The 18,765-nt window shown below is 40.7% G+C and overlaps 2 protein-coding genes across 2 annotated transcripts; both read right to left on the bottom strand.

Annotated features, from left to right (window-relative positions):
• Nucleotides 1–826: 826 nt before the first annotated feature.
• elmod3 (ELMO/CED-12 domain containing 3) lies at nt 827–13,120 on the bottom strand. Its single transcript, XM_033619967.2, has 13 exons — nt 12,973–13,120; nt 9,732–10,540; nt 8,826–8,897; nt 8,666–8,740; nt 8,509–8,578; nt 8,071–8,133; nt 7,448–7,536; nt 6,932–7,055; nt 6,680–6,802; nt 6,409–6,539; nt 6,012–6,088; nt 5,767–5,894; nt 827–4,921 (listed from the first exon to the last, which is right to left on the bottom strand). Exons 2-13 carry the CDS (start codon nt 9,831–9,833, stop codon nt 4,680–4,682), a joined length of 1,296 nt encoding a protein of 431 aa, XP_033475858.1. The 5' UTR covers nt 9,834–10,540; nt 12,973–13,120; the 3' UTR covers nt 827–4,679.
• Nucleotides 13,121–15,314: 2,194 nt separating this feature from the next.
• star (steroidogenic acute regulatory protein) lies at nt 15,315–18,488 on the bottom strand. The gene is made up of 7 exons (XM_033619314.2): nt 18,283–18,488; nt 17,961–18,068; nt 17,661–17,791; nt 17,379–17,537; nt 17,069–17,253; nt 16,820–16,913; nt 15,315–15,949 (listed from the first exon to the last, which is right to left on the bottom strand). Exons 1-7 carry the CDS (start codon nt 18,344–18,346, stop codon nt 15,830–15,832), a joined length of 861 nt encoding a protein of 286 aa, XP_033475205.1. The 5' UTR covers nt 18,347–18,488; the 3' UTR covers nt 15,315–15,829.
• Between the last annotated feature and the right edge of the window lie 277 nt (nt 18,489–18,765).

The raw sequence follows: 18,765 nt of genomic DNA, 5'->3' as shown, positions 1-18,765 counted from the left end.
TGTCCTGTGTAGATGGTGGCAGGCAGGGTTCAATACCGTAAAACTTCAATTAATAGCCTGGGCTATTATTTGCTTAAATCAATGAAATCAATTGGCCTATATTTGGGACAGGCCTTTAATTCCTTTAAAAAAGAAAAAGTATAAATATTACTTGTCTCAAATTTCAGCTTCAGATAATATATCAATTATGAATCATTCATTTGATCTAGCTCAGACAGAGAACACATTCAGAGAGTGAGTGAGTTACAGCACTCAAGGATTACTGCACCTGGCATACTGATACAACTTTTAATTGAAGTTTTGCTATACTAACTTTTTTACCACATGCCATCATGGGTAGTGGATTCCAAAATCTACCAGCCACTCAATAGATTGCCATTGTGTTTTTGGCTGCTGAGTGAAGCAAAGTGAAGCAAATCTAGCAGCTACTTGCATATTTTACCAATATAGCCTTTTTACAAACATTAAGTAAAAAAATATATCAAAAGAACTTAAATTTCCAAGGCCGTGGCTTTCAAGAATTTCACGGACCCACAGAAACCCTGGATAATGAAAAAAACAAAACAAAACAAAACAAAACAAAAACAGTTAGCCTTAAAATGCGTATGGTGGTGAGAAAGCTCCAGGAAGATCTTGCAAAACACAAAAGAAGTTGTACATCTTTGGAGAATCCTTGTGGGGAAAATTGAACTGGCAGTGACACTCTAAAGGCATGTTGGAACAATACGGTAAAATATACTGATCTGTTGTGTACTGACCCAGGGAAAAATATAGTGTGAAAATTTGTATTTACATAGGGGTTCATTGATTCCACAGAGAAAATATATTAGTTTTTAAACAGCATTTATTTAGCTTCTCCATACAATACATTTAATGTACAACAGCACATACTGTATTCTGAAATAACTCTCAGTATAAAATAGGGCTTCTACAATCAAGGTACAGTCATAAAATGCTCTGAGGGACATGACGACGACGGCAACAGTAAAACACCTTCATATAAAGCGCAGGATATTGAGAGAAGTGATTGTATTTGCCAAGCTGCTGCTGTAGGAAGCAGAACTTCACACACCTCTCAGAGCATCCGACATCCTGCAAGAACCCGTTTTTTTTTTTTTTGTAATTTCTCTTGGTTCTGGTTTCACAACTAAGGAGATTCCAAACAATGATCAACGCATAAGAATATGATCTATTACAACTGCTGAAAATATAACTTTTGGTAATATGAGAGGATAAATCAGGCCTTGTTTGGATACTGAATATATATACCAAGGTCAAAGCATACACCGTATTATGACTGCTAATCAAGCCTATATCTTTACAATCATATATTGAACTGTTGGTTTGTGACTGTAGCTGTAAAGACTGGATTGTTTCTGAGTGTTTTCTGGACATCAAACACTTAAACACAGCAAAAGTATACTGTACTATCACTGAAGCCACAAGAAAACCAGCTTATTTCAAACATGGTAAACATCAGCCAATTATAGATCGTTTTTAAGAGGATTTTTAATCATCTGCAGATGTGTATCAGAGCGCGTGTGGGCCTATAATAGTGTCTATAAATGTGTCTTTAAATAGAATACACATGACATTGACCAGCTTTCGTGTTAGTTTGCTATTACGTAGTGCTTCAGGTGTTGAATATACATTATATAACATGTCCAATTGGTATGAGAGAAGGCCTAGGGGTAAGGAAACGTAAAAAGGTAGAGTCTGACTGAGAGGCCAAACAAACATCAGGAGAGAGAAAGGAGAGATTTGTCTCAAGTCTTGAGGTAAGCAATGTGTTTCAGTATAATGCCCTACAGACAATCATACAGTTACAATCATTAATTCTCTATATACAAACTTCCTGATTTACATACACTGTACTGCTCCTCAGTTTAAAATTTAATAGAACTAAATGTGAGATCATATCCGTGGTGCAATCGTTTTTGTTTTTTTTTAAAGAGCGAGGAGGGGACTCCACGAAGCCTGTTTCATGAGGTGGGCGCTAATGAACATTATGGCTATTGAAGATGGCCTGTTTCCTCTTGCATACGTCACGCATACTATCAAATATCTACAACAGTGCAAATTTTTCCTGTTCAGTCAAAAACACTCGCAAACAATTGGCTAAACTACATCAGCTCATTTTTGAAGTTATATGGTGGAGATGGCAAAGTACAACCATCTAAGTACATGTTGACACAGAACATGTACGTGCCTGCGCGCTGAATGTATATATCAATTAGGCCTGCGTGTTTTAGGGGGGTCACATCAACTCTGTTTACTGCGTTACATGAATGGAGGAAGTCTACTGTGGCACGGTGGCTCAAATGAAAGAAGAACAAAAACAGGAAGCGAGGACAAACCAGCGCTCTACCCCACATGGCTCCACTGGATGTAGGCACCATTTTTACTGTTACCTTCTTAGAAGACAAGGTTGAGCTCAATAACATGTCAAGCTTATCCCACATCTCTCCAAACATACGCTGCACCACCTAAATGTGTGTCTACTGAAGGAGGCTTGATGCAAATACGAAATAAATGTGCTATAGTAGTAACAGTTTGCGCACTCATTGACACTACGGACTGTAACTGAGACATGACATCAACAAGCTTTACGAAGAGGAGGAGGCTATAGGATGCTACAGTACTAGTGCTACCTGAACATGCTACAGATTGAGACTACAATGATGGGAGATGGTTTCACATTAGCACAAAGCAGGAACCAGCTTTGCTGAGGAGCTTTGCCCATCCTAGGCCACAGTGCTGCTGACTCCAGCTGTGTCCAGAGCCAACATCTGTTTTTTTTTTTAAAAATGCTAACCAAAGAATGTGTTCTTTGTTTTAGGACAAATCTTGTCCACGGAAATGTTATGTACCATTTTTAAAATGATAAGTACCGTCATTGCAGCTTGATGGATCAAGTACTTAGTAAAGCTGGCTTATTGTGTGCAGAGGAAAGCACCCCATCTGTAGTCAGTTCCTGTCATACGACACACACACACACGCACGCACGCACACACACACACGCGCAAGCACACACACACACACACACACACACACACACACACACACAAATGCATTCACTTGCACAAGCGCACAAACCCTGAAGTTAGGAACGATTTCTATCGTCACACAGCACTATCGTTTTGATTATCATTGAGTGAGAGCTGGGATTGCATACTGTACCATACATCTCCGAGGAGAGGCACCCTTCATCAATATCAGCTCATTCATTTTATTTCTCACACACACATACACGCACACACACACTGGAATAAATTTTTAACTGGTCAAAAAAAATTACAATCACATGCTTTGTAACGGAATGTAGAGAAAGCTCATACCAGACCTTCCACTTCAGCTGGGACCAAGCCAAGCACACAGACTCTGTTAAGAAGTGTCTCCTTGGCTTTAACCGCGAAAACTTAAGAATTCAGATTTTGAGACGTTCTTGACGGTGGAATTTAACAGTGTTAAAAATCCCTCTTATGGCCACTCAGCTATCTGTTTACTGAAGGGATTTTATACATAACTGTGAAGTTATGACAGCTACCATTCAGAGAGGACTAAAAAAAGTTACCATTTTAATTAAAAATAAATTCCCCCATATTAAGTGGGAGCTCTGCACCTAGTCTATCAGACCCCCCTGGCAACCATGAGTACACCAACATCTAGCTATACCGCCACACATCTGGAAGTGTCCATTTTTGTACATCTTTCACATGACATATATTTAATTGACGCTCTGATAGAGAAAGCAAAGTGATCAGACCATCAAAGCAAGCTGCATTCAAAGTCTACTGTGTGAGATATTTGAGAACAACATGTACCGGCAATTTCTGTTCCCCACTTAAAAAAAAAAAAAATTCTGTAATCTACCAAGGTTTTCTATCTGATGCTCTTCAGTCAAGCTGAGAGAAAACCTGCTTCTGTTTGCTCTGTCGCAGGGCTTGAAACTGGTTCATTTCTCTCTTATCACCATAAAGTTAACAGAGCGTTTAACAATATGCCTGACAATGCCGCCCTCAGCTTGTATCATGAGCTGTCAGCGTGCTCCCGTGATGGAGCCGTATCTCAGAGCAAGAGAGAATGTCAAACCTGTTAAGAAGCCGCTCCATCCCATGCTCCCCCCTCTGCAATGCTAATTTACCCTGACTGAGGGATCCTAGGGACACAAGTGTGTACGTTTTGACCTTCTAGGCAGGTAGAGTTTAATCAATTTGGCTACTAAATCTACAAAAAAAGTGCACACACATTCACTTTGTTGTTTTTGTGACATCTTGTGTTTCTGGCCCGCATCAGCTCTTTATATTTGTCTGTTCTTTGTTTAAAAAAATAAATGAATCAATTAAAAAAAACCAAATATAACTCTGAGAGACCTCCAAGCTTAATCTGATGAAAGTGCAGCACCCCAGCGTCAGTGGAAGGAGTGGAAGTGTTTGAATAGGTTCAGATAGCAGGTCCTAGATCAGGGACTGGTGGGGTTCTAGCTCTCTGAGAGTAAGCCACTCACACATCACACATACCGAGATAGATGTACTCACAAACAGGATTGCTAACACAGACACACACACACATAGCATGCACGCACACGCATGTACCTACGCGCGCACACGCACACACATACACACACACACATACACACACACACACACCCACACCCACACACACACACAGAGTCTAGCTTAGATGAGTCTGGCCTCTCCCTCCATGTCTGGCGGTAGATCACACACTCCCGTGAAGTGCAACTCCTTTCCCTTGCTTCCCTGTCCCGTCCCAGCTCTGGCCCCCAGGCTAGGAGAGGGCTGTTGGGCCTGAGGGTCTGGCGACGTCCCACGGGGGATTCCGCCTGCCCGCCTCTCTTTCAGGAAGACCTCTAGTCGGCGCAGCATCTGCTTGGGGTTCTTTTTGGCAAACAGCTCCACTTCTGAGGGGTTAGAAACACAGAAACGGTGGGACTCATGCTGCAATGACAATCTGTGTTCAACTGTGCTTCTGAGTGTTGTGTTCAATGCATAGACCCATGGTTCATGTTTTAAAGGAAGAGCTCGACATTTTTGAAAATACATGACAAGACTGATACCACGCATGAAACATGGCATCCACCTTCTCATTTCACTCTCAGTTGGCAAAAAGCCGGACAAAACATGCAGTTAAAAGAATACAACCAATATAACTTCAACAATTTAGTATTCCTCTAACATTCTTGGACTACTGATGTACAAAGTCTAAATCAATGCAGCAGAACCAGAGATATCATCTTTTCAATTTCACACATTCTTCTAGTTTGTCAAAACAATACCACATGTCATTGGGGATTCTGATGTATTATGCTAGTAGCCAGTGACTCATGTGGCCTCAATAATAGAATCCAGTAGTATCTGTAATAACTAGACCCAACCATTGCTGACTCAATCCCAATTTCCCAAGGAAATTTTATCTGATTTCAGGCAGCTCCCTCTGGAGCCAGGCTTTATACAACTGTTTTCTCATTTGCAGTGGTCCTCCCAAAGACCTGTTGACAGACTTTGATATGTAAAAGTGCTGGAGCCCCCTTTGCTGATGGATTATCATATATATATATATATATATATATATATATATATATATATATATATATATATATAAATAAAATACAAACAACTCTAATACATGCAACATTGTCACCACAATACAAAGCATGTGCTACACAATGACAGATCTACAAATGAATGAACAAGGCTGATTTCAAAGTGCTTAGTAATAGTGGACTCCATCCACCATTTTCTTTACCTTTCAGTACAAAGCCAGAGTCAACAATGGTCTTCTGTTGGGTCTTCCACAGTTGGTACAGGTGCAAATATGTGGCAACGTAGAACTCATTCAGCACACCAACCACTTGCTGACGACGATTGCACTCCCTGGCGTGAGCGAAGACAAGAGCATTGGTGGAGAAATACAGTGTGACAAATAGACAGCCAGCCAAACACATACTCAAGAAGGTGCAGTAAAAGGAAAACTGAGGACCAGTGACTCACTTGGACAAGGCTTCCTCTCTGAGTACTTGCAGAGCAATGCGGGTCATGTTGATTGACATCACACTGAATGGAAAGTTCTAAAGCAGAGAAAATACACAAGGAAATTTTGGTCCACAAGGAGTGCTTACAGAGGCTACAGGAGCAAGGCCTGAAACAGGCTCGTCTTGTGGCTGACTTTATTGATCCCTGAGGGGAAATTCTCTTTTTCGTTCTAGTTCCCTCTGCGGGGAGGACAAAGGTCAGGGTCAGCTACAAAGTAGCACGTCTGAAGTGGGAGGTGTGACAGTGTCTCTGAAGGATTAGTGAAATCTGATTCCTGAATAAAACACATGCATACACACATTGTTTGACATGAGCAAATTGCCTTACAGGAGTGTCTTTTATGACCTGCTGATACCTGTGTAGGGTGTTGTGATAACTTGAAGATGTCTCTAGCCAACGGTAGAGTCTCTGGGTCCATCACAAAGTACAGCGTATGCATCAGTCCCAGAAAACCAGTGCCACGTAGGTCAGTGGCTGGGTCTGTACCTGCAGTGCAGCAAAAAAACAAACACAAAGACAACGAAACAATACATTGAGTCATGGTGTTTCCTTGTTTGGTGTAAATATTGTCAATAATTTTGGATAAAGATCAGTATCTGAGGCAAAGGAGTGTACAGGTATCTTACCCTGAAAGCCGATGTTTTCCCAGTGAGCCCCATAGCGCGGACAGTCCAGCCTGCTGCCAATCAGCCGCTTATAAATGGTCTGAAGGACACGCATGTGGACCGTTTGGCTGTTGTCCACATGGCCTATAGAACACACACACACACACACACACAAATATGCAGTGAAAATCAGTGAGTGGTTTATTAGAAACATTCCAGAGTATACACATGGTGGGATGATTATACAAACAGGCCCAGCAAACACAAACTCACACTGTGCGATGGCAAAGACCAGATCCCTCTCCTCCAGAAGCTCCCTGTGCAGCCTTGGAGGTCCGAAGAGGAAGTGTGTGATCGCGGCCAGACCTGTTCTGCGAATGGTTGGCTGGATGTTCTTCTACAGATGAAGAAGGCAGAAATACAATACCACTTTAAAATTATAGTTAGAACTATCAACTAAATTATTAAACACATCCACAAGTAATCCACTTGATTCTAATTTGAATATTTTATCAGGCCTTTATTTCTTTATTTTCTTCCTCATTTCAAATTTCCTTTGTTTCACAAGTAAATGCTTCTAGCACCTCCCTTCCTATTCCTGGAACGCTTTTACTGTGAAGACATCAAACTCAAAGTGTGCATATAACCCAAAAATCTTTCACTGATATTTAGGCAACGACTAGCCTTTATTTGTTCCAACAATCCACTCCTCCTGCTATCATTCGAGAGTTGGCCATTATTGAAATGTCAGCTCTTATTTGAGAATTTTGGATATGCAATGTTCCTTACCAGCAAGTCCCCGAGGTCTGTGGTCTGGAAGTACTGCAAGGCTTCGTTGAAGGAGATGATCGGGGTCGGGTTTGAGTCCTCAGTGAGAGCTGGGGAATATTACAGACAAAGTTACTCTTTTAGAACAGCAACTTACAGACAAAACAGATAAAGTCATTGTTATCTTATCTAGGGCTGCACAATATGAGGAATATATGAGATAACGTTGTTGAATATCATGATATATTTATAAAAAAAACAGATATTGAAGTGTACTCAGTTCTGCCTTTCTGCTGCTTTCAGTGTACAGCTTTCCTTTATTGAACAAATTGAACTAAACACAAAAGACACAAAACAGTTTATTACTGGTACTCTCTAACTAACCAAAAAAGTGCCTACAGTCTTTAGCTATGTGTTTATTGCACAAGTTGATATCGTGATGATGATGATGATGATGATACAAAAACGACATATTGTGCAGCCCTAAACTTGATGCAAACAGGTGAAACAGTCCCCCAATCCCAAATGGATCCAAGGGGAAGGGGAAGAAATGGAATTGGTCCAAGGTCTGTAAGGGCATAGGGCTTGAGTCAACGAGTCTGTAAGGGATCCATTTGGGATTGGGGGAGTGAGATGCATCTGACCTGGTTGGACGCTCTCCAGAGCCTCCCACTCCTCCCTGGCCTTTTCCAACTCCACATTTTCCTCTGTAGGGATAATTTTAAAAATGTAGGTAAGAAAACAAACACCCAATTTTGTCGCACACTCTCACACAAACAAACAAACAAACTTCACCAGAAGCACTGATTGGGAATGAATATCTACTCAGCCAATCGGCTATGGTGCACTGGCTGACACCCATCCAGTTGTTCATCATCAGTCATAAATCCTTCCAGTCTTACAGACCTGCATCACTCAGAGTGCCACTGAGACCCTGTGCCTCCTCCAAGCAGCCAACCTGCACTCCTGAGGGAATTTTTATCTGCACCAGCTGCCTGGTATCTAGGATACACTGTCTCTCATTCCTCTGGGAAGACGATGTGAGACTAAAGAGAGGTTGTGTGAGAGTATGTGTGTGTTACCTGCAGGTTTAGGCTGGTCCCCTCCAGCTGCCAGGTTCTGCAGAAGACCATTCTGCTTCAGTGCTGAAATCTGGACAATCACCAAACAATGGATTACCTCATGTTCCAGGAGGGACACGTTGGGTACAGTGAGATGCTAAGAATGAAACTGAATTACCGGCAGGGATCTGAGTGGTGCGCTGCCGTTGGTGTGGTCTTTGACATTATGACTAATTATCAGTCCGTTCATGACCTGAGAAGACAAAAGTTAGAATTTTCAATTTCTAAATACTTGCAAAGAAACTACGATGGATCAGTTAAAAGAGATTTGTACTCACAGGCTTATGGTTGGAGTGTCCATTGGTGATATCCTCTAATGGTTTACATTCACGGGACAAACCATTCAGGCCCTGACAGGGGGGCAGCAGCAACACAGAGCAGATGCTTCAGACATGTACACAATGTAAAAATAGTGCAGCTTTCACTGCTTTAAGACATGCAAAATTCATCATAATTGTTTGCTCTATTATGTTCTCACTTTTGGTCATTCTGGCATCCCTGAAAACTAAAACTATGTGAAACATATTTAGTGCAGCACACCAAATAAATCTCAAAATGGCCTCAGAAGTAAAGCACGTGCTAACACTTCTGTTTTTTTTTTTTTAGTATGCATTTTGTGTTGATGGATTTAGTGAGGGCAGATTTAGTAACTCAAGGGTGTACTTCCTCTGAGGAAAACTGTCCCTGCCCTGTTACACTGCATCCAGCCAGGCAGGGGATATACTTATCCAACTGTTTAAAAAAGAAGCGATACACAAGGATAGAAGCCAGGGAGCAATAAGTAATGTTACGGCTGGAAAACCAAGCTGGGGATAAGGGAAATGCCCTGTCAGCTGAAGCCATAGCAACATGCCAAGCCAGCCAGACCGGAGATTACAGCTAAAGCAGAGGGACAACTGTTGACCTTAGGCCTTAAGTTAAACACGTGTGACAGAACTTCTTAAACACATTAGCTCTTAATTGTTTATTATACAACAGTGTGGTACAAGAAAGGAAAATTTATCTCTGAGGGTGACTACATCAGTATGGCAACAGGTGCAAGACGGCACCAACTTCTATTCTGTTGATCAACACAGCAGGTGTTGCTGTCAAGCTTTCTGTTTTAATGGGGTTAAGTTGCTATAAACCCAAACACTGGAATGAGATTAAAGTCACAAACTTGAGGACCAAAGGTGAAATATTACCTCAGAGAGGGTTGTGACATCAATGTCTTCTTCCATTGCATATGAGTGTGTTGGCTGGCGAGCGTGTTCCTGATCGTGGCCTCTAAAGGCTTCTGTAGTCATGGACTGAGATGGGCTGAGGAGCTGATGCAAGGACCACCATGATTTCCATAGAGCACATTTGTAGTGACTGCAAATATCTACACTTTTCTCCTTTTCTCCTCATATACATAGAGAACTCAACGTCCAAACTCACCAGTATGATTTCCCAAAACTGTCACTGGCAGAGGAAATGCATACTGTGCACATCATATTTTCTTCTTCTGTGTAATAGCGATGACTGTGGGGTTCTGATGGCAGCCTGGTCTTATTAGCTACTCTAAAGTCTAACCTTGAGTGTGCACTCTGACAGGAATATGCAGGTATCAGTCCACAAGAGCTGACAGGAAGAAATGGCTATCCATCAGTGCAGAAGTTTCCTGGAAACCTGCCTCCTTTCTCTCCTCCACAGATCCGCTTGGCCAGTGGCTCCGCTCCTCAGCCCCATCAGACGTACGCAGAAGCTGGATAATGACATTGCTTTTCAGGGCTGGGCTTTCCACGTCCGAGACACTTCATTACTTTGGCACTCAAGATAAATCCAGTATGCACCTAGAGGTACCAGTACAGTTGTGCACTAATGCTGTGTTATGTCTTCAGCCTCACATGAAACTGCAGCACATGTCCAAAGTGAGAAGTGAAGGTGTCCAGTGAGATGTGGGTCATGGATAGAGTTGTTGTTTGGTCAGAGTCCTGAGGAGGGGCTGTCATATGTACATAATATCTGAAAACTAGAACAAAAAGAATGTTTACCAGTGAGAAAACACACTTACATGATAATAGTGCTGTTGAAAACATCAATTTATTGATACATATCGATACGAAGCTGTTTCAATACTCATTTTCTGCAGTACAGATACACAGGTACCTGCTGCGTTTCTCTTGTTTACTACTCTCGACTACAAACATTCACCTGTTCTCTGATATTTATCAAACAAAAAGATGTTGTTGCCATGTTATGGCCTTGTAATATTTATCTTTTCATTTAAAAAATGTAATTGTAACATTAATACTGAATATCAACATTTTTTTAAGGTACTACCAAAGTTAGGAATTCCAGTGTCATGACAAGACTACATAATGGTGCATAAAAATGTGAAGCAAAATATAAGTTTAACCATGTCAAAACTGATTTAAAGAATACTTATAACTTATATAATATAAACTATTAACTATATTGCACTAAAAAGTTGTCCTTTGTATTATTGTCTATGTACGTTTTTTGCCAAAGCAATCTAAATTCAGTAGTGTAAAGTAAATTACTCAATTACTATACCTAAATACAAATTTGAGGAAGTTGCTCTTTAACTGAACCATGCTACTTTATACTTTTACAACAACAACATTGCAATTAGGGTTACAACAGTCTGAGATTTTCATGGAATGATAACCGTCTCAGAAAATATCGTGGTTTCACAGTATCAGGGTATGGCAGAATTATTATCATGTCAGAATGATCCTCAAAGGAATTAAAATAGAAATGTTATTTTTGGTTAAACAAACTTAAAACCATTTTTAATCGAAGTGTGTGAAAAAAGTCTCACTTTTAAAAGTAACTAAAATAAAGTTGACATTTTCTGTCTGTTTGTTTTGTCAATATCGTAGATAAGCAAATGTACACCTTGCAATAACCGTCAATTTTAATATCACGGTACGCCTTGAAATGGTACACTGTTGCAACTCTAACTGCAATTTACCCCATTTATTTGACAGCTGTAAAAGTTACTTTATGAGATAAGATTTTACGTAAATAACACTTCAGGAGTTCAACTACAAAGCTGTGATGCTGCTCCCCTATGAGCAAGAGTGCAGCCTCAGATCCTCAGGCAGGGCTCTGCTGGCTGCTCCTCAATCCTGGCTCAAAACTAAAGGTGACGGGGCTTTTGTGGTCAAGGCCCCCCCAGCTCTGCAACTCCCTGCCTGAGGGTGTGAGGCTTGCAGAATCACTGCCATCTTTTACATCACTTTAAAACATATCTGTTACTTTTAGCACACTGTTTATTTTATATATATCATATCTTATATGATTTGTTCATCTTATAATGTAATTTGGTATTGGATTATATTACTTTTATATTATTCTAATTGATTACATTTGACTCATTCCATTTGTGCATCTTCAGGGCAGTTAGTTGTTAGCTTTGCTGCTTCATTGGTGGTATTTACCTTTATTGTTGGGATTCCTGTTTCTTTGTTATTCTTAAAATTGCCTAATGTTATTTGCTGAAATCCAGCATTGTTTTACAGCTGGGTTCAACCATGCAAAGCACTTTGTGACTTTGATTTAAAAAGCACTTTATTAGTTTATTATTATCACGTAGCTTAATGTTATGTACTGGAGTAAAATACCCAAGAAACAGTCAGGAAACAACTAAATGCTAATTACACATAAACGTTACCCAACTAAATGGGCATTTAGTTTCTGCATTGAGTACTTTTATTTTTGATGCTTTTGTAGTTTCTTTTGAGTGACACTTCAATGCATGACTTTTACTTGTAATATGGAATGGAGATTTTTTACTGTAAGTTACACTATTACTAACACTCCACTGCTGTCTAAATCACAGAAAGATTTTTTAAAAGCCTTAAATGTGTTACACAGGAGTGTCAAAGTCCAGCACCGCAGAGTACAAGCTCTGTGTCATGACAGAAATCACAGAAATGTACCGAATAAATCCAACTTTGTGAGATGACAGTCGCCTCCTGTACCATATCACCGCTCTGACAGCTTCATAGCGACCTAACGTCAGATAGCTAACATTATCTGTAGCAACCGACAAGCTAGCAATATGTCAGCTAGCAACCCCGCAGGCACAAAGACGCAGCTACAGCTCCTTGTCACACCGACAAAGCACTATCCGCACACACTGCATGCAAGCCGGCCAAAATTAGCCGCAATTAGCTGTATAATTTATGCCATGAATATCAAGTCCAATTATGTAGTTGAGAGCAAGCTAACACAAGAGAAGCCAGCTGTCAGGCTAACTAACGGGCTAGCAGTAGCTCTATTGAACTGTAACGGGGATGGAGTCTGTGCCCAAATCCGACAGCAACATACGGATTAATCTGCTTTCGTCTATAACGTATATTAAAAACGCTACAAAACATTGCGTGCTGTGGGCTGTCCGACTATATAATGCGATATAAAGCATTAAGAAAGTACCTCAGTTTTTGACTATTTCTCCCTCCAATCTCAGCTTCCCTTCCCCCGTCCAGTGGCCACGGTAATTTCAAGTGCATCCTGGGAATTGTGGTTCCCCGTCGGGCTGTAACTTCATTACGTCATTGCTCTCTCTCTCTCTCTCTCTCTCTCTCTCTCTCTCTCTCTCTCTCTCTCTCTCTCTCTCTCTCTCACAGATATGGTAGGCTCAGAGAGCAGGGAGCCTGTGACCTCCTTTTCTGTCTGCACCTCCCTTCAGCACATACTCTTCTTTGCTTAAGATACAATGAAGAGTGCCATTATTTCTCTAAATCTAATTATGAATATATCAATTATTAAAGATTTTTTTTTAACTTAGGGACTGCTCTGTAGCTACTTCAAGGGTGGGGTGCCTGGTGGCTTTTTTTTTTGACACTCCCCAAAGCTACATTTATTTTTGCTTGAGCCTCCCTGAGTTACTGGCAGAAAATGCATGACAACCCCCCACCCCCACCATACATTAATTAAGCTATTAGATTTTTTTAAACTTATTTAAGTTAAAAGTTGAAGATGAAATCTGAAGTTGAAAAAAAGCCTTGGTTTTTCACCCTTGTTGTGCATGCTGGGCAGTTAGTGTTGACAGTTTATTTCGGATGACGTAGAATAAAGTGGTTTTGATGAAATATTACTATGTTAAGCTCAGATTTGGTTCTTTTTTTTTTTCGGACAGAAGAGTTTGTCGTACATGATGTGTCCACTGGAAATTTAAAAATCCAATGATAATTTCTATTTTTACAGTTTCTGGCTATGATGAATTATATAGTTGGTTCTGGCAATTTCTAAAGAAAACATATTATTATATATTTTTTTAATCAATGGTAAATACCAAAACCAAACATTTAAATTTGTATGCCCCTCCCAAGACAAAGTGAATAAATAAATAATGAAAAAATAAGTCCCTCTCCAGTTAAAAAATTATTTGACATGCTCCCTCCTTTTTGCACCACCCCCTCCCTCCACATAAGTAATGAACAGTCCCTTAACCCCTCTGGAAAGCTTATAAAGTGCAAGGATTTGCCTACATTTCTCCCCAAGAGAAAAAAGGTTGACGTTTAGAGTTATGTTTTAGTCAAGGACACATTGATGGAAACTGGATAAAATCATAACATTTAATCGAGGCTCAGACTGCCAGATAGCTTGTTTTGTCTTACTGTCCTTATTACATACGGAAGCACTGCACTGAATAATTTTCCCTTTCCTAAGTCAGAATTTCTCCTTTCCTCTCGATACACAAATACAAGAACAAGATCTCCAAGTGGCTGTGCAACTCTCCTCACATCTGCTTATGTTCAGATTTTAAGGGATTTCAAGCAGATGTCAATTATTACCCTCTGGAACATTCTTTCCAGAAAAAAATGTTTGTTTTGCATTGCACAAGGCAGCCCTTGGACCTATTCTGCTAAAGTTTGTTTTATTTAGAGGACAATGGAGTCAGGATCAACCAAACTGGGCATTTGTCTTGGGCCTAAATTCTCAGAAAGATTATGTAAGGAAGGGGAAAGCAGTCACCACAGCCCACAGGTTACAGCTCACTTCCTATTTCACCTCAGAAACTTTCCTCAGGCCTAACTGGTATGTCATGAATAAATAATTCTGTAGTAGTGCTTGTGAATATCGTGCAGCCAACTTCATCATGTGAGACAGAAGTGAGACCTTGACTCCTAAACTTAACTCATCCTGGCTGCCCATGTAGCCTTAACTACATCCAAGAAAATGTGTTGTTACAAAACATTTTGGATCGACTCACAAAATAGGAAAAATGTTACACAACTGGCAATAATGGAGGACAGATTTCCTGTTTGGGATGAAACTCACTGTTACTCGATCTTGGGGAATGTGCTGCTGGCTCACGCTGAACTGCTCGCTGCTGGGCTCCTCACACATCTGAATGGCCAAACACCTGCTCGTTTTGGCAAACTGTCAGTCTGAAAATCCATCAAGGAACAGGAAGACATCTTTTTATGAACTACATTTCTCATGGTTTAAAAAAGAGCCTTTGAATTCATCTTTCTCCTCCCTGTCAAAGTGGAATCTCCAAGATGAGTTTAAGGTTTTCCATTCAGTTTTCTGTTTTGCTTTGTATTTTTTCCCCTGCAGTACAAGAATTTGTGTTATTTTTTAAGTCTGTGTGACCAACTATGTGTGTGGACTATGTTTTTATTTGTTATCTTTGTAGTTAATCATGACGAGTGCAATGTTTTATGAGCTTTTATTTGGGTTCTCATGCATGAGGACAGGATGGAGTAATCATTCTCAGAACTGCTTTCAAACAGTATAATAAAAGAATAAAAACATTAATACCAATGACATTGCAATCTTTTATTCACTTGGCAGTCACTGTAATGAAATGCATCTGCACAACATCAATAAATAAAACACGAAATAAAAGTGCAACTTCACAGCAGAGGGGGGGACAATAACTGGGGTGTTATCAGGAGGAAACTATGCGCAGTTTATAACACGTTTAACTGCTCACACTGACTCAAAGTGTCTGCCAAGGCAAAATGAAGTGATGTGGATGAATGTGTCAGAAACAATCAAGGCACACAGTGTGCAAGATGCAAAATCTCATGACAGGTTTTCTATTACCAGGGGCAAGAGAAACATGCATTTGCCAATTGAAACCAACATCTGTGCTCAGGTTTTCCTTAGATCTCAAACAAGTGTCATCTTGCTCTGATCTCCTTAATACACTCTGGATTTTCATACTGTTTCAGCAGGTATAAGCAGATTTGTAGCCTACAATTTTTTTTAATGAGCACGGGGTTGCTCCTCTGGTACTGTTGAGCGCACTGTGCCAAAGCTCAAGAGGCATCCTGTGTCAGCAGGCATGAGCCATCTCCATAGAAACATTATTAGCCATCCTTTGCCTGAGGTGGTTGGCAAAGTCCACCTGCGTCTGAGAGAGCACTTTGTTGATGATTGTTTTTGGGATCCATCCCTGCAGATGACAAAGACAAAGACAATGTTAAAATGGGATTGTTGTCTTTTATTTCATTTTTAAAGGGGACCTATTATGCTCAGTTTCAGATACTTATATAGTATACACTTTATTTTCATTGTACTGTTTCTGCTGGAACACCTGGATTCACCCTCTGTCTGAAATGTTTTTTCTTTTAGTGCCTTTCTTATTAAGCCCCGTCCAGATAAAAAGCTCAGTCTGCTCTGAGTGGTCTGAGATTCTGGGTATTCTGTGCACCGCCATTGCATCTGGGTATGACTGTAACAGAGTATAGCAGCACTTTCTATCATGAAAAATGAAAAATAGAAGCCTCTAAATCAAAATCTTCTCAACTAGACATGTCCCAGCAGGAATATGATCTGAAATCGGGGGGAAATTAACAACAATTGAAACTGAGATTACATTTTCCAGACGTTAGCATGGAGCTACATGTAGCAGTGTACTTGCAGCCAGAGAATGGCTGTTGCCTAACAGAGTATAGCAGCACTTTCTACTGTGAAAACTCTCCAATAAAAGCTTCTAAACCAAGATATTCAAAACCAGAAAAATCCTGAAATCAGGAAGAAATTAACAACATTGTCAACCAAGATTACATGTTTACTTCATGTTAGCATGTAGCTACATGTAGGAGTGTAGCCTACGTAATGGAAACACTTGCAGGAATGTGCCAAGCGCAGATGAACATATAAAGGAACTTGTCACGAGCTGATGTCAGCACATTTCTAAAGTGGAAAAAACATTGGAAACAGAGTAGGCTATTCACAATTGCTTACAGGGGTTTTTGAATGCATTTCAGTGCAAATCACTGTGGTTAATGTGGGAAAGAAAATGCCAATATGGCAGTCATACCTTAAGATCTATACTTAGTAACCAGGTGAACTTGGTCTTATTAGGGTCTTCAGCACAGGGCTTCATCACTATACAGGTAGGCCCATTCTCTGCTCTGAAATAATGTAATGATCAATGTACAACGTCAGTTTCAACAGCATAAGGTACTCACATCCATCCATTACACTCAAATAGTCTGATCTTTTTACTCCTTACATGCATGTACACATCAAGAAAAGAATCATTACTTTCAGTTAGGTGGGAACTCACCTCACCACACCCCTTTGCTCAGGCATTTTTGCATGCTGAGTGGACATTCCAGCCAAGAAGCATGTGGAGCCCCGGCGCTTGGCACAGCGGACGCTAACGAAGTCCCTTGGTCCCACCACATTGCCGGGCGTCTCTGCAGATACCTCATGGGTAACCATTGTGTCCTGGCCGATCTTTTGAAGGATCTGTGGAATTCCATTGTGAAAATCTGTAAGTGCTCTGATATGAGATTTATCTGGTTGTGATATGGGAAACTGAATTTTAAATAGCAGAATCTAAAGGGATCCCTGTTCATATGCCTCTTTCTTACCTTGACCTGTTTGACGTTAGGGTTCCACTCCCCCATTTGCTCCATATTTCCCACCAGCTCTTCATAAAGAGTGTCAGGATGTTGCTCTAGCATCACTTCCAGCTTGAACACCTTCCCGATGTCAGGTAACACCTTACTCAAGACTTTGTCTCCATTTGCCTAAGGAGGGGTGTAAACAGGTACTGACAACCACATTTTTGATCACAAGGTGACAGCCACTGCACCTTTTGATTTAATTAGTGAAGTGCTCTTCTTTTCTGTGTGTCTTGTCTCAATACTCACAGCTACAGTTTCAATGGTCCAGCCGTCCTGTTCACCGAGGATGTTGATGGCCTTCTGCAGTGCATTCTCACCTTGCTTCACGTAGGACATTTCTTCCTCGCTGTACCTCTGCTCCTCCTCAATCCGAGAACCTAGAAAGTAAAGCGAGTCATTCAGCTTCCACTATTATTTTTCTGTATTTTTAAGATAAATATCTCACAAGGAAAACACTGAATTCAGTTTCAGCTAGTTTATTAATTAGCCTGATACTCTATGAGAGCATTATTTCTGTCTGTCTCAAATAATCATGTGACAACTCACTAAGGAGGGAGCTTCGTCGGCGGACTTGGCTGATCCAGTTACTGGGGCCTGGACCTGCCAGTCTGTTCAGCTCATGGTGAATGGCCACCAAGGCGTTCTTCCTCAGGCCTAGGAGACAAAAAAAAATGTGTTGATCACACATGCAGTCAAAAGAAAAAATCACAAGACAGAAAATAACAGTAAACCTCTTTGCTTTTCCATTTCTCCATTGATTCATTTAGCCACTCCTGCACTCCATGCAGAACTCCGCTAAGAGAATATGCATTTTGAGCATAAAATGAAACAAAGAGAAAAGGCAAGAGTGCTGAATGTTCTCACTCACCTGTCATGTTCCTCATATGCCGATAGGAGATGCCAGCGCACAGTTTGAAGGTTGCAGGCAGCATTTTGTTACAGGAGTTTCTTTCACCTTTAACAGAACTAGGAAACTTTAAGCAAGTAGATCACAAAGATTCAATATTTGGCTGAGCTGCAAAACTTCTTGAAAGAAGTAAACCAACAGCTGAGAGTTCTGTAGGGAAGACTTAGATTTCTAACTGAGGTTTGAAAGTGTCCGTATATATAAGAGCACTGCCCACAAGGCCACTGGGCTATCATCACATAGATAAACACACACATCACCTCACTGTTCCAATGGCCATGTTGCCAAGGTTGCCTGGCGGACACGACGAGCATGTCTCAGCCTCTCACAAACATTGTGTCAGATAACGTCCAGTGCTGGGGGCCCACACACACACACACACACACACACACACACTCACAAACATTCCCATACCAGGGTGATAGACAGCCTCTCTTCAGTGAT

This window comes from Epinephelus lanceolatus, chromosome 9, assembly GCF_041903045.1.
Source record: "Epinephelus lanceolatus isolate andai-2023 chromosome 9, ASM4190304v1, whole genome shotgun sequence".
Lineage (NCBI taxonomy): Eukaryota > Metazoa > Chordata > Actinopteri > Perciformes > Serranidae > Epinephelus > Epinephelus lanceolatus.
This window is presented reverse-complemented; position numbering and strand designations above follow the sequence as displayed.